This window comes from Alexandromys fortis, unplaced genomic scaffold (genome assembly GCF_014885135.2).
Source record: "Alexandromys fortis isolate MF-2015 unplaced genomic scaffold, M_Fortis_MF-2015_v1.1 scaffold_120, whole genome shotgun sequence".
NCBI classification, from domain to species: Eukaryota; Metazoa; Chordata; class Mammalia; order Rodentia; family Cricetidae; genus Alexandromys; species Alexandromys fortis.
This window is the reverse complement of record NW_026067999.1, coordinates 3,984,579-4,001,548: the sequence shown is the minus strand read 5'-3', so window position 1 is coordinate 4,001,548 and position 16,970 is coordinate 3,984,579. Positions and strand designations below refer to the sequence as shown.

The 16,970-nt window shown below is 35.3% G+C and overlaps 1 protein-coding gene across 3 annotated transcripts in view; it reads left to right on the top strand.

The window, feature by feature from the left end:
* Positions 1–5,410: 5,410 nt before the first annotated feature.
* Positions 5,411–16,970, top strand: part of Glra2 (glycine receptor alpha 2) — a 187,797-nt gene continuing 176,237 nt past the window's right edge. For 2 of the 3 annotated variants that reach the window (XM_050160633.1, XM_050160634.1), the window contains exons 1-2: positions 5,411–5,478; positions 7,605–7,738. In XM_050160633.1, coding sequence (XP_050016590.1) covers positions 5,411–5,478; positions 7,605–7,738 — 202 coding nt within the window. Of the gene's footprint in view, positions 5,479–7,604; positions 7,739–16,970 lie in introns of those variants that run through there. The other variant, XM_050160635.1, reaches the window with a different exon arrangement.

The window sequence follows — 16,970 nt, the reverse complement described above, 5'->3', positions numbered from 1 at the left end:
ATAATGCATTTGGGACAGTTAATTTTTTGTGTCATCCTGATTGGTAGGAAATTCCTTGGAACTGATCAAACATGATTTCTGGTGTGCTGTAAGTGTATTTCTGGAGGAAATTGGTGCTATTCAGTAGAATGAGTGGGGGCCATCTCCCCTGGATACAGGGAAACAATGTCTACTTGGCTGGGTATTGTCTTGCTTTGAGATATCAGAACTCCAAAGTCCCAAGTCTTAAAATCCAGCACTTAGTGAGCGGTCCTCTGGGTTTTCAAACCTTTGGTCTTGACCGAAATATTAAACCATTGGCTTTTCTCATTCTATAGCTTTCTGACTTTAACAAAGTATCTGGTATCTTAGGATCGCCAAGATGACTTGCTACCTGTTTTAAGCCTTTAAGCTCCTATCATCATAATAAGTCATCTCACCAATAAATCACCTATGTAACCATTTACATACAAAATTATACATGGTTAAGCAATGGCAATCCCTCATAGGTATCTAATGACTTTAATCTCATGATTTAATAAATATATCAATCCATTAATACTATCTCAGATTATTTTCACTGTAAAATCTATTCTAATTTAGAGCTATATGATAAGAATATGTTAAGGCATGTGAATCTTTCCCACATTTCAAGAGGATCATTTTATTAAACTAAAGTTAGCTTTACTATTCTTTGTGAAGAAGCAACATCCATCAATTAAAGATTTTATGAAACAACTTGGTGATTTATTAGTTCAAGTTTTCCTCAACTACTCAGTGTGTATCAATTGTAAATGAAAATATTCTTTTACAACTCAAACTTTGTAATAAGTAATTTTGTATAATTATTTATGGTTCATATATAATTATGTATATGGTTTCATTTAATTGGAATTTTTGTGTATACATTTAAAGTTGTACCTTATTTGCCACCAGTATTATTATTATACCTATTGTCATTAGCACTAAATGTATAGGAGTGTAATAACAGATTGAATCTGCCATCTCTGTTCATCTTAAAGCTTATATAAGTGTATTAGTCACTGTGAAAAAATTCTTGGAAGAGTCAACTCAAAGAAGAAAAGGGATTCTTCTTGATTCATTGTTTCAGAAATTTCAGCCAATGATTTTTGGTTCTATCTCTGAGCTCATGTAGAGGTAAAACATCTTAGTGTAGAAGATATGATACAGTAAATATTCTCACACCATGGCAGCCACAATAAGAAAAGAAGAACAGGATACAAGGTATAGCCTTCATGGACACATTCCCAATGACCTATTTCCTCCAACTAGGACCCATTTCTTACAGTTTTGATGACCTTTTGATAAGACATTCAATTATGAGTACATTACTAGGTTAATTTATTGATGAGATGATCCCCTCATGATTTAAATTCCAATTTAAGATCACATGATCCTCATTATAGAGTTTCCCAAATTCTATCTTTGAACAGCACACTGAAAACCATACTCATATCATTTTTTAAAAATTTGATTGCCTTTCCACATCAATGCCTAACACTAGGTAATCAAACTCTTATATTCATGAAATGGTAACATGCTTATAAATCAAACTTTGGAAGTATAAAGATTCGCTACAGTAGGTAGAGCTGATAGAGTTGTGCAGGTTAGGGAAGACCTTCTTAAGGAAGGAATCTCTAAATGTAGTTGAGCATTCCAGGAGATAAATCTTATTATAGCAAGCATAAGAAACTAAACATGGTTTGAGGGGACAGGCCGAAAAAGGGACAAGATTAGGGACAAACTAAGTTTAGCCAGATTTATGAGTGATCTTTAGACCATATTAAGCAATTTTTTTTTTCGAGATGGGGTTTCTCTGTAGCTTTAAAGCCTGTCCTGGCACTAGCTCTTATAGACCAGGCTGGCCTTGAACTCCCAGAGATCTGCCTGCCTCTGCCTCCCGAGTGCTGGGATTAAAGGCGTGCGCCACCACCTCCCGGCTATTTTCTTGTTTTTCCCAAAGGTTAGTGAGGAACCATATCATTAATTAGATGCTATGTGTGATCAGATTCTAATTTTGATTCTTCATTTTTGTTGCAGCATGTTGCAAGAGTTTGTTGGTTCTAGTGAGCCAGTAAGAAGACTAAGACAGCACCATAAGGATCTCCCAAATGAGATCAGAGAAAATAAGATACAGAAAAATGGGTAGACTTGAGAAATAGTTGGAAGACAAATCAGTGGGGCTTTGTGAAGACTTCATTTGGAAACTGATGGGAAGGGCATCACAGAGAGTTGCTTTGTCCATTGGTTGGTGACAGTGGAGTAGATGCTGTGGAAAATCGGGGAAATTTTTAAACAGTTTATTTTAGCATGAGAGAAATTTGAAGACATTTAGAGATATGAAAAAATTACCAAAGAAACAGATGGATGACTATATTTTTTGTGTTTGTGTATAATTTACAGAGAAAGACAATGGTAGTTATAGTATCAAAATATTGGCTAATATAGTAGAGTATGAGAAGAAGTGAGGTCCTAGAATATAGTTTTTAAGAAATCAAACTTCCGTAGGCCATATGTTAGACGGTATGCCTGACAATAAGATGGAAAAGGAGATATCTGGGAGTTCACTGTGTCACAATGGGACAAACTTTGCAAAACAAGAGACCAATGATATTATATACTATGGAAATGTCAGGAAAAAAATAAAGGTAGGTAAATGTTGTTCTTTGACCTCAGATGCAGATAATTCATTGGCAAACTTGATGAGAGTTCTTTCTGTGACTTGAAAGGGGTGGGATCCAAATTGAGGAAAGCTGAGAAGTAATATAAAGAGGGTAAACTTGATCCTTTCTAAATTACCGTTCAGATCTAAAATAGTGCAGTGTCACAATTGTGTGCTAGGAGCTGAGTGTCTGTGTGTTACAACTCACAATGTCTACCCCCTCCTGGTGCATGGCATGGCTCTGTGTTTAGAAAGAAGGAATTAAAAAATGTTTACTCTGGGCATCATTACAATCTTCTATTTGTGACAAATCAATTTCTTCTACTTTTATCTCTACTTTATTTTGGAAATATTCTTAAGCACATACAAACATCATATATAATTTTTCCATATAGAATAAGCTGAAAAGATACATATCTGGGATTTTTTTTTTGACAGAAGTACCAGGCCTGCAGAGACACAGTCATGTCTAGAGTTTCTATGTGGATGAACTTCGAAGGGTCTAGATTTGAAGCTGGAGTACAGGGATGTCTCATCAAAACACACACCACACAGTTTTTTGTTTTGTTTTGTTTTGTTTAAAATGAGTCACTTTTTTTTCTAGGATTAAGGATTATGAAAACAAATGTGGTGGAATTGATTTTGAATGTAAGCAGAAGGCATCGACACTGTTGCATTTTATCTCAGAAGAAGCCTAGAAAGTTTCATTGTCTGAGTGGCATAAAAATCTGGTGAAAGTTCATTTGTAGCCTTGCTACTCAGTGTGTGACTGTGGACCGAAGGTAATCACCCTTAGCTAATAAGAACTTGTTAGAAATGCAGAATCTCAGGTCCTGAGGCAAGCCTGCAGTGTTAGAATCCACACTTCAGTGGGATCTTCCTGTGTTTTAGGTTAAAAAGAAAAAAAAAACTTGGATATTTTAAAATTAGAACCTACCTTCCAAAAAAGCATAGGAATCTTTGTTACTTTACTTTTATATTTAAGTCAATCCAAGGAGAAACTTGTCATTTATGAAATAAATGTAATGACTGCAGTGTATTCTCAAATCAAGCCCCGTGGTGGAGTGCCAAAGTGCTTCAGTTACTGTATTTCATGGATAAAAAGCAAGTTCCTCACCCAGTTCATGGTAGGACACACATTTCCAAGTGCCACCAGTTACTATTGTTTAACGTCTCCCCTTCCTTTATTTATCAATAGCCTCAGTAAATTCGGTTGGAGATAGCAGGTTACCTGATATGCTTTTGTACCGGACTTAGAAACTTTCATTATTTTCAGTCTCTTTAGCCAATATGGGAGAAGAAGAGCAACATTTCATTAGTCGACCCTTCTTGATGATTAATACCTGTCATGGGGAGAAGAAACTAAACGCCAAGTCTCACTTTTCTTTGCATCATTTCTATCATGAAGCATTGTTCAAACCTTAACCAGGGCAGGAAAAGATTGCTACTGCCCCCTGCTGGCTCATTCTCTCCCCTTTTGTATTTTATCTGTGTCTTAAGGATTTTGAGTCACTGAACTGTAGAACGAACTTTCCCACGTAGGGAGATAGATCTTTTGGGAAAAAGAGACTAAACTCAAAACAAAATACCCCAAAGCCCAGAAAGGCATAACGTTATTCTAAATTCAATTGTTGATCCCCGTGAATATCTCTCTCTCTCTCTCTCTCTCTCTCTCTCTCTCTCTCTCTCTCTCTCTCTCTCTCTCTCTCTCTCTTTCTCTTCTTTTTTCTTAAACGAAAGCTTCTCTTTGCCGAGGAAATGCACCCTCCATGTCAGCACAGGACTTCTCTTTCCTGCTGGCTTCCACTGACCAGATGTTGATTTCCTGCACCCAATTATAATTTCAGTCCTCCAAATCTTGTTCTCTGCTTTCCTAGTTACTTTTCCGACGCCGAAGCCTCATTCAGGTCTCTTCTGATTCAAACTCCTATCCCGCCTACCTAGAGGCAGCCTAGCATTTCTAGGAGCTCAAACCCTTGCCCCTCTCACCTTTTCCCTCTACTCGGACCCTGGTCGTCTTCGCACCCCTTTTCAGTAGTCCCCTCAACAAAGAATCAGTCACTCTCTGCATTTCAACAGCGGGCGCATCTCCTCTTGAATGCCTCTCTCCGACCCCCGCCCCAAGCTACTGAAAAAGGAAACATGCGCACTTGCACTTCAGAGCTAGGAGCTGTCCGAGTGCTGAAATTTATAGGCTGGGTAAGATCACGTCTCCGTCTCTTTCTGTAGCCCTCATTCCAGCACAGGATCTTAGTAATTTTTCCCTCTTTCCCCCAAACACTCCAACACAGAGAGTCCTTTCTTCTCCCTCATTTACAACTTCTTTTCAAAAGAGAACATTTCCTATAGAAAGGGGCTTTGCTGAATAGAAAAGATATAAAACAAAAGCTACAGCAGCCCGACTTCCAGCATGGCATTGTCACCAGCCCCCTTTGCGTGGTGATGCGATTAAGGTAGAGCAGCATTTTTATTATTCAGGAAAATCAGCTAGGGGATTCATCAGTTCTGAGGCTTTGTCTCTCCTGAGCTAACTGATGGTCCCGAACCTCGGTTTGACCTGACCATGTTGCCCAGGACTGGCACTTTTTGTTTTTTCTCAGCAAACTGTACAACCCCAAATCTCTTTTTGATTTTCAAGGAAACTAGATTCCTGCCAGATTTTCATCTGGACAATAAATAGACACTTTGTCCCAGTCTTCTCTCTGGAATCATTTCGGGATATTTTCCACAAGCATCACAGAAGCAGGAATGAACCGGCAGCTAGTGAACATTTTGACAGCCTTGTTTGCATTTCTCTTAGGGACACACCACTTCAGGTAGGTGAAATGATTTTGCATGCTGATATTTTGCACATGAAAACTGTTTGAAAGAGAAAGTATGCAGTGTTCTGTTCGTTTGGTCCCTGCATCATACTATTTTAATGTTGTAGAGGAGAGTTTGGTGTCTTTTGTTCATTTAAAAAAAAGCTTAATTATGGTGGGAGGGAGGCAAATATTCACAAAAGCAAGTTTTATGTTGCATAGCTGCACTTTGTGCATTTCAACGCACATTTTAGAGTAAGTGTGATATTAAGATTAGACTAGTGAGTTGTGTGCTCTTTACATTTCTATATATGGTTGATGTCTTTTGCTTTCAAATTCTTCTGGAAGTCATTTAAAGGGATTTTTGGGTGCAATGTTCATTTTTTATATGGTGGAAGTGATTGGATTGATTTCCCAAGAGTATGCTCATTTTATGTAAAATAAATAAGAATCCTGAATCTCAGCCAACTTGAGACTTCTGTTATATTTCACCAACTAGGAGCATACTATGAAATCTATGATTGAGAAAAATTTTCAAGTAGTAAAGATCTTTATACAACTCCCTCCTACTGTTCAGTCTATTTGAGAATTGATTGCATACCAAAATTTAATTAAAATGACATCTTTGTATTTATGCCTGTATGAGAAATGGGGTGTACATAATTAAAACAAGTGAGAAGTCATTATTTGCATGCTTGCATTTTCAAATAATTTGCTAATTGTGAAATCAATTGATACTTTGAAATATCAATTTTATTGCCACTGAATGAAATAGCCAGTTAATGGCATAGAGTAGGACAGCTTAGTCATAAGAAAAATTTATTAAAACAAAAATGTGGGACATTTAATGTTTTACAAGATTTTATGGTATTTTTTCCACAGAACCAAGTGAAATTGAGCACATAGAAATAATGCTATGAGTACTGGGAAACCCCACTATGTTCCTTTCAGATTTACACCTCTTACTGTCATTAAGAAAGCGTGTAGGCTGTGTTTTTATTAAAGTCATCACCATCATCATCACCATCATTACCATCATCATCATTGGCCTCACTCCAACCACCATCATAATAAAATAATACTTGATTAATCAGATGAATCTGCAGATGAGAATGTGAGTATTTCTGGATGACTGTACCAATTTTTAACTCCTACCAAATGTTCATATCATCTTCGCACTTGTAATTAATGCCTCTGATTTGCTGGCATGAAATGTGGTGTTATCTTAATGGCAGGATTAATAACTTATTTAAAACACATTCAGACACACTTGTATATGTAGACAATATGTGCACACGTTAGTGACATTCAATCAACTACCGATGTATTGTAGGAGAATTCAATTTGCTACAAAACAAATATGGCATTTTATATGCTTTTTATGACTTCTAATATAGATATGAATATCTGAGAAATTTTCAATTACCCTTTACTGGTTTTGATAATGTAAGAGGTAGACTGGTGTAAAAATGATCTCCCATTAATCCTTTATTGGAGGCTCAACAATTTATATATATTCATATATGGTGAGAACTGATAAAATAATGAAACTAACATACTCATTATTGATCTATTTTAAAATGGTGGTGAAATTCCAAGTGGAGGTTGCTTTTTTAGACGACACATTGGAAAAGACTAATGCCTGTTAGCTGCAATAGAATGGTAGCAAGTGAAAAAATATGCATGCAATAATTAATTTTATTATTCAGTCCATCTTATTATCATATGTTTCTCATATGGGATATAAAATACATTTAAAGGTGAAATGCAACAATGTTTATAATCATAGGAAATTATTTTACATTATCACATGAATTTCACAGCCTGCCTTTAGTTTTCTGATAATTTCTGAAAAAAAAAACTTTGTATAGCCATAAAATATGGAACCTGAGTCTATATACATTATCTCACCTTAAGCAAAGCAGAAATAAAGTTCAGAAGCATGGGTGACATTACTCAGGATTTATCCTTTTCATCAGCTGAAGTTAACTTCAGAGAATGTACAGTTCAGAAGTTGATCAAAGATTTCAGATCTTTCTTCTTGTTAGTATATCAAACATTTTTTTGTGAAAATATGGTTTCAAATGTTCTGAATTAGTTCTCAGAGGTTAAAGGTGTAATTCTTGCTAAAATGTGTTTAGGGAAGGTGTCTGCAAAGACTATGACTCCAGGTCTGGAAAACATCCCTCGCAGACCCTCTCTCCTTCAGATTTCTTGGATAAATTAATGGGAAGGACATCAGGATATGATGCAAGAATCAGGCCAAATTTTAAAGGTAGGTTTCAGTGAAAACTGAATGCTACAGCTTGGTGAAATTTTCCAAGTGTCACAATACTTTACACCGAGGGACATTTTCAGGCCTTTTATAAAAGAGAATTGCCAAGTATGTGATTTGTTTTACTTTGGCATTTTTTAAAATTATCTCTTGATTTAAGGATCTTAAATTATACTTAGCACTTGGCATGTTCAAAAACTTTCCTTGCTTTTATTCTATTCTACAAGTTACGCTAGTGGCAGAGATTATTGTCACAATTTCTATTTGGTTTAAGTGGGACTGTGGCTGAAAGCACGTTCAAGAGCAAATGATAGAGTTTGCCTGCATGAACATCTATGAGGAAACACACCAAGTTCAAAGGTTACACAAAAACACACAGTTGTTTTAAATATCTATATTAAAGTTTACATTTCAATATAATACATGATATTTTGCATACTATCAGGCCTCTAACTTTTAGACTCTGTAAGAAGAGGCTTTCATTTAATATATCATATATTTTCAATTCTAAGTTACTTAAATATCCCAATTGCTGATTTGAAATTAATTATCTGAAATTAACAAAAATTATAGGAATCTAATGTACATCTGTCAGAGATGATAGATACTTTATTTGTTCAATTGAGAGAGAACAGAAGATTAATTTTTCTCTTGTTTGTTTAACATTGCAAAATATAGTTAATAGTTTGTAGAACTGATAGATTTATCCATTTTCATTTTAGGAAAAAAGCTATATTAAGGAAAAAACAACTGTTGTTAGAACTGAATTGTTCTAGTGCTTTTATTTTTAATACATATTTTAAATGTCAAATGTTCTTTCAAAGTATTGAGTGTAACCTAATGCACTGTGAATTGTTTATGATATTTTATAAAAGGGGAGACTTTTAATCTAACTATTATGTAGTAATTCATGCATCAGTTTGGTTTTGATCATCAATAATTTAATTACATTACTTTCCTTGAGTTTTGATTCCTATCATTTGCAAGCATGTGCATCAAAACTAAGTTCCAAATTTACTTCTTCCTTAAATGTAGTGCCTCTGAATATACCCAGGTTAGAGCATATTCTGTAAATTGTATATCATAATTCTGGCAAAACAAATATCTTTTTAATTGAAAATGTTGATAAAAGGACAGCTAAGTTTAGTCTTTCTAAAGAAAACTTTTTAAGTTCATTAAATTATCTACAATTTGCTGGCCACTCTTCGGGAACTCAATATTTAAAACAAAGGTATATGAGTAACAAGACAAGAGTCAACTTTCAATAGGATTGGTCACTCACATATTTAGAGTCTAAATTTATATGGGAAGTCCTTCTGTATATGTGTTGCTTTTATTGCTTAGTGAATAAAGAAACTGATTTGAGCCTGTAGCAGGGCAGAACAGAGCTAGGTGGGGAAAAATAAACTAAATGCTGAGAGAAAGAAGGTGGAGTCAAAGAGATGCCATATAGCCATTGCCAGATGAGCTGGAACCTTGCCAGTAAGTCACAGCCACATGGTGGAACATAGATTAATTAAAAGGGGTTAAATTAAGATGTAAGAACTAGCCAATAAGAAGCTAGAGTTAATAGGCCAAGCAGTGATTTAATGAATACAGGTTCTGTGTGGTTATTTCAAGTCTGGGCAGCCAGAAACAAACAAGTGGGCTTCTTACTACACTAAACCATATGCAGAATACTGAGCACTGGGAGATACTTTGGAAAACTGAGAGATGAAATGTGTATATGCAAAAAAAAATTCAATGGGAAAAGAAGATGCTACATGAATAATTATAGTATTTGAAATAAATTAAGCACCATTGGGTAGTATGGATAAAATACCAGAGGGTCCCTTAAAGTGGAGAGATAATTTCCTACTAAACTGTTCATAAAAGCTTCATTTCATCCAGAAAAGGAAACTTGTTATCTTTGCCTGATAACAGTAATTTCTTATCACTATAATAGTAGTAAAGAAAGCATTCACGTGACCACTTACTATTTTAATATGCACATAGAATAAACTATCATTTTCATGAGTTTTTTTCCTCTTCTGTTTCTGCTGTGGATGCCACTTTTTATAAATGACATTTATGATTCTAAAAGATAAATGAATGAGGAGGTTGAGATTATCTGTATAAAACTACCCCTTTGTGATTTGGCAAATATGTAAAGGAAAAATATAGTATTTGAAAAGGATTTATACAAAATAAATGATGAGAATATCACTTTTGAATCTAAAGCAAATGAATGTCACTTAGCTTTTTATTTCCCTTTAATTCTCCACGACAGTAAACACTATTATTCCTTCACAACCTTATTTACAAAGACCATTTATATCAGACAAGGCCAAATACTTGGCATCTCCCAAGGTGCTCTAGAGAGCTTGGTCTTTCAATGTGAATGATTCTCTAATATTTCAAAATAAAACAACTTCCTATCCTTGGCACTCTAATGGAACAGCATATGTCTAATAAGATGAGTATGCATACTTATGGATTGTTAATCTACCTTAAACAGCACTTAAGAGGGCAGAATGGTATCTTGTTTCACATAGGCATACATGGCCTTTTGACAATGTAAGGCAAAGAACTCATCCTTTTTAGTCCAATAAGGAAATAAGGAATGGAAGAAGGAAATGCAGATTAAATTGTGCAAATTAATGCTTCTAATTAACTTAGTAGATCTTGAGTGTAGAACTTAGGATATCAGTAGACACAGTGACAAATAAAAAAGATCTTAGCTTAGCAGATAAAAAGAAATTAAAATCAAGATATAGTGGGGAACTTGGAGAATCAAGAACCTAAGAAGAAAATCACAGTACTTATATTTGGTTGGTAATGTATGAGTGAAAAATTTTATATAATATGTAGAAATGAGGATCAATTAAGACAAAAAAATGCATCTAGAATAGTGAGTCTCCTTGTAAAGAAAATTAGTTATGATAATAATAAACATTATGACGAGGATGACATTGACAACAATAGTAATTAGGAAGTAGAAAGACATTTTTTTTACCACAAAAGAACAAATGCCAAAGTTAAATATGGGCTACTATGGCATGGAGAATGGCTACTCTATGAGGCCTAGGAAATCTTAGATTTCTCTGCTTTACTTGCTGCTCTGCATTGGAAAGAGGAAAATCAAATGCAAATGTATAATTTTTCCCTACTGGAAAGTTTTTTTTCCCCAGTGTACTTTCAAGTCAGTAAAATATTGCATGTCCATTCCATGTCCCCGATGGACTCTGAAAGATGTCATAATTCACAGACATATACAAAAGAAGATAGATGTAAACTAGGAAATGAAACCAGGAATGATTCAGTCTTGGGTCCTGTAATTGAGAGACATTCTTAGAAACTATAGGAAAAAATAACTTTTCTGATGTGCTGAGGCACAAGTGTATAAACAAAACCATGAGTCAGAGTTGCCAATTGGATTATATCTGTAAGATCCATAGAAATGCGAATCAGATCCTGTCAAAACTAAAATTTTCAAATTTCCCTGTATTGATGAAAACACAAGTATGCCCATTCACAATTACCTTGTCCTAAGACCATGACAAATGTTGATTCTATACCAATAGAGATGCTTCTTTCCTCCACTTGGGTAATCTGCCTCATTTTAGTTGATTTATCATGGTGCTATTCCATCACCCTATTACATTTGCCTTTGTCACTCTTATTGTACCTTGAAAATGTCACGTTAAACATTAAGCTTTTAATGAAACACTCAAACATGGATAAAATGCATTAGTTCAGTTTCACTGTTTTTGAAGTAATTTAATACAATTTTCTTTGAAATTAAATTAACTTCAAGTTAAATGCTGAATCTTAAGCCAGTGGGAACAAACACATTTCTCTGTAATATTAGGGGGGAATGTTCATTCCTCATCCTTGTGCTTGCCATGCAAACTGATATTTCTCATGTCTAGAGATCTATGTTTAAAAGTGTGATGTGTGACATTAACACCTACATTTGCATTCAACATAGCTTTCTGCAATTTCCAATGAGTTAGTAGCTAAAGAAATGCTTCATATATAGTTAGAGCTAGACTGATCCTCTTCCATGAAGCCAAAGGTTTTCAAGCTTTGTCCTTTGGAGACTCTGTAACTCAGTACAATTGAAGTTCAAATATGAATTTCAATCCTATCCACCTGGGACAGTTGAAAATGATCTCTCTCTCAGTTAGGGGTAAGGTAGCCAAGCATGACTATTTCTTTGATCCCATGGACATTGGACATTACTGTGAATTCTAAAAACAAGGGACATGATGCTTCTAAGTATAAGGCATGAGTCTGCAGAAAGTAGCAAAAGCCCTCAGGCATCCTAAGAAGTACTAAAATCTTGGTTATTCTGAGATCTGTGTTTAATAGGAACTACATAAAACATTGACTCAGTTACCTTGGTGCAATTATTTTCTTCATAGAATATTCTGATTGTGCTTTAATTTGAGATTTCTCAGAATTAAGCAACGGGATTGTAGAAAATCCATTGTAACTCGTTTAGATGGTAAAAAAAAAAGGCCCAATGGAATAATGTCAATATTGGAATATATTAGATTATGTAGTAAGAGGCAATTGGGATGCGTCTTGCCGCCCCGCTAGCTTAACCCCCGAAAAAAACCATACAGAAATTATATTAATTAAAACACTTCCTGGCCCATTATCTCTAGCCTGTTATTGGCTAACTCTCACATATTAGTTTAACCCATCTCCATTAACGTGTACCGCCACTTGACTGTGGCTTACTGGCATGAGTCTAACCAGTGTCCATCTCGGGCAGGAGAACCATGGCGTCTGCCTGTCTCTGCTTTCTTCCTCCCAGATTTGACCAATTGTCACTTTAGGTTCTGTAACATGAATAATACTCAAATATCCTATCTAGAATTCTATGACTAATGTCCTTCTTAAATTAGCTTTCTACTATCATGCCTCATATTACAGTACTGTTGATTTTGTTTTTGTATTAATTTTTCATCACATATGAAAACACATGATAGAACTTTCAGTAAGGCTAATCAGTTACTTTCTCTAAAAATTATTTGAGAATATTGTTTCTAATCTGGAATTAGGAAGGAAAATGTAGATCCTGGATTTTGGAGTTTCTTGTAATTCAATTTTCTTTGATGTTTTAATACATGTATAAAAATCATTCTAATTACTCTCATGTCCCACCCTGTCAACCACTCACTCCCACCTACAATTCATTTTCCACATTTATGACATTTTTTCATTTTGTTTTACTACCCACTGAATAAGTTTATAAGATCAAGAAAATTGGCCAATGGTGGTGCATTCCTTTAATTCCAGGCAATTAATTGCCTTTAATTGAGAGGCAAGGGCAAGTGGATCTCTGAAGTAGGAGGCTACTAGTTTGTTCTTGGCTGCTCAGCCCTGAAATAATCACTCAGAAACCGTATTATTTGCAATACTGTTTGGCCAATAGCTTAGATGTATTTCTGAATAAGTCTTATATCTTAATTTAACCCATCTCTATTAATCTGTGTATCACCATGAAGTCATGGCCTACCAGCAAAACTTCAGCATGTCTGTCCCAGGCAGCAACTCCATGGCTTCTTCTTGACTCCGCCTTCTTTCTCCCAGAATTCAGTTTAGTTTTCCCTGCCTAGCTCTGTTCTTCCATGCTCAGCTATAGGTTCAAAGCAGTTTCTTTTTTAACCAATGGTATTCACAACATACAGAGGGGAATCCCACATCAGATCTCTGTGAGTTCAAGACCAGCTTGCTCTACACAACAAGGTCCAGGACAGCCTCGGTTACATAGAGAAACCTTGACTCAAAGAACTAAAAAGAAAAAAAAAGGATAATTGGAGGCAAATATTTGGGTAACCAAAGGAAATATGTATGTAGCTGTTTTGTTCAAGAATGATGTTAAAATGGCAGTGGGTTTCTGATCCTACTGCACATACTGGCTTTGGGGGAGCCTAGGCAGTTTGGATGCTCACCTTACTAGACCTGGATGGAGGTGGGTGCTCTTCGGGCTGATGAGGGAGGGGGACTTGCTCGGGGGAGGGGGAGGGAAATGGGAGGCAGTGGTGGGGAGGAGGCAGAAATCTTAAATAAATAAATAAATAAATAAATAAATAAAAAGAATGATGTTAATGAAGATTTGAACATATAGAGTCCACTGATTGTGTCAAAATATACTAAATTTTTTGTGTGATGTATGGATATTAAAGCATATCTATATATACACCAGCTTCTAACACTTTCCTTAGGCCCACAGATAGTTGTCAGTGATTTTAGCTGCCATCAAAAAAGAAAGCACCCAGAACATTGTAATGATTTCTGACAAAGTACATGCCAAAAGTTTTAGCAGTATATAAGTTAGCATTGTAGACAGGGTGGTAGACTTGGTTCTCAAATATTAGCATTTATGTTGTGGTTTAGTCACTTTTAAGAAAAGGTCTCTTCATAATTATCAATATATTGTATATTCTTATATCTTTAATTGCCTCATTTGGGTTATTCTGAGAGTCAAATGAGTCAAATAGTGTCATGATTTTAATTGTCTGCAAACACGTAGTTCTGATTACTGCCATAAGATCTGCATGAGATTGATCCTTTCAACTTTCCATCATGGAGTCAGTAAGAGCCTCAGAAGCTATGGTAGAAGGAAATAACAGACTTCTAAAAGTTACCCTTTGATCTCCACAGATGCATTGTGCCATGCACATGCTCAGAAACTTGAGCCATATTGACTGGTATGAGTGGGTGGATGTGCACACATGTACACACACACACACACACACACCAATAATGAAAAAAAATTCAGTCATGGATGGAGGAGGGGTTTTTGAGGCCATGGGGCCTCACCTCTGCCTGAGGATCTACTGGTAGTTAATAGTTGGTGGAATAGGAAGAAACATTTTCTTCAGTGGTATAGCCACTGTTAATATGCTTATGCTTCTATGACTGACCTCTCACCCATGCAATATTAATGAAACTTATTAGTCAGCAATAACAACAAATAGACATGAAATTGGAAGGCAGATTGGTTATAAAAAGAAAGGTATCATCAGGCATGACAGTGTAAAAAGTGGTGCACATTATCAAGATACAATATTTATATGCATGGAAATGTCCTGATGAGATTTGTTATTTTGTATACCTAATATATTATAATAAAATATTAATAAATGACAAGTTGAAATTGTACAAAAAGGACTATTATCTACAATGTGAGTTATTAGTACAATTCTTGTATTCTTTAACCCTGCACTTTCTGTGACTGTCAGAACTTGTCCTTCATGACTATATCCTCATGGATGTTGGAGGTTTTTTTTAATTAAAAAGAACAAATTAGAATCATTTCAGCACATTAGATTCTACTGATAGTGATTGCAAAGTAGACTCCATGTATCACACCTAGTTTTCCTTTCATTAGTTCAGTGGGAACAGTTTTAATGTGAAAGGGTTATTTGGAATGCCCAACTATGAAGCCAAGAGGGAGCCATTTTATGAAGGCATTATCTTTATCCTTTCAAATACCATCCAGAATTATTATGTTGGATTTGTGTAAAAAAATAAACCAAATAAAACTGCATAATAAACTTCCCTCAGTCTTTGAAAAGGAGACCCCGCATTTAACTGGAGCTACTATGGCTTTTGTTCTGATGTATCCTCTTGCCCAGTTACTGTCATTGCAAGGTTCATTACACAAGCATGTGTAATTGATTTCCAATTTTGCAATAAGTGTTTTAAAGTGGGCGTTTGATCTCTATAGCATAGGAGTTTAAGAACAGAAGAAATAGACCCATCATGTAGTCTTTGAAAAAGCATTGTATAAATCCTTAGATGATGATAAGTAATACATATTTTTTAATTAATTAATTTATTAAAGATTTTTGCCTCCTCCCAGCTACCGTCTCCCATTTCCCTCCCCCTCCCCCAATCAAGTCCCCCTCCCTCGTCAGCCAGAAGAGCAATCAGGGTTCCCTGCCCTGTGGGAAGTCCAAGTAAAAAAGTCTAAACATCTTATGCTAAGTTCAAGAGAGATTTCTGTTCTTTTTTATTCTGAAGGACAAGTTAATCTATTTTGCTAATAAATCTAGTTTAATTTTAAGAAATGAAAATTAAAAGATAATGACATAAATATCTAGGTGTCTTAGTAAATCATTGTTCATTGCTCATTGTACAGTATAACAATTCTAGTTGAAGTGGTTAGGTTTAAAGTAAGGAAAGAATAGTTATTGGTTTATTCTTAATGATGCTACAATATATAAAATATATATGGGACACTACTTGTATATATGGCCCTGATAAATAATACTTCAGAACACATAAGTAAACACAAAGAAGTGTTATATTTATGTGTCCAACACATGTGTACTTTATATGTGTGAGTGATAAGACTAAAACATGGAGATACAGAATGGACAAGTAATATGGAAGATTGAAAGAAGAAGGTGTTCTTATTGGTAATAGAATAGTTCCCTTTCTGTTAAATTTGGTAGGCTTGCTAATATCAGTGTGGCAGCTCTGCAGCAATTCCATGATGAGATGTACTGTGAACTCATATTTGGGTACAAGATATGATGCCAGATCTACTCAGGGGAGTATTTTCAAGATATAGTCTTCTGTTCATGCTCCTTAGTTCTACATATATCTGCTAGATCACTAAAGGAAGAGGATGGTTGGGTGCAGGATTCAAAGAGTTTAGAGCAAGCAGTATGGATTTCCAGGAAATAGTGAAAGCTGGAAAGTGTTGCTTATTTACAATTCTGTTTGATCCAGAGATGCAGTTCTGCTGCTCTAGGAGACCTCAGTCACTTAAGCACCAAAACTTTCCTCCATTTTCAAAACCCAAGTGTACGTGGAATTTAATATAATCTCTGATCTTCTAAGTTGTTTCTATTTAAATATCTCAGTGTTGATTCCTAGGAAGTACTCAATGTCCAACAAGGGAGTCAAGATTTCTTTTTATCAGATATTCTCTTAGAAAGCATATTTTTGTCTTCATTTCCCACAAAGGTATTGAGAAATAGGAACTGATTTGTATAGCTTAGAACCTCAAAGTCTCTGTAAAGTATCTCAACTCATTGGTAAAGCTCACTTTGGCCACTCAAGCTAGATGATACAATCCAGTATAACTTAAAGGTGACCGCATGATATTCACAATGGGTTTCTTGTATTCAACCTTTTCCTTTAATTGACTAATTTTACTACAGGGGCTTAGTAGGAAATATTACTAGATGGATGGATTGCAATGGGTTTTTGATCTACTGCATGT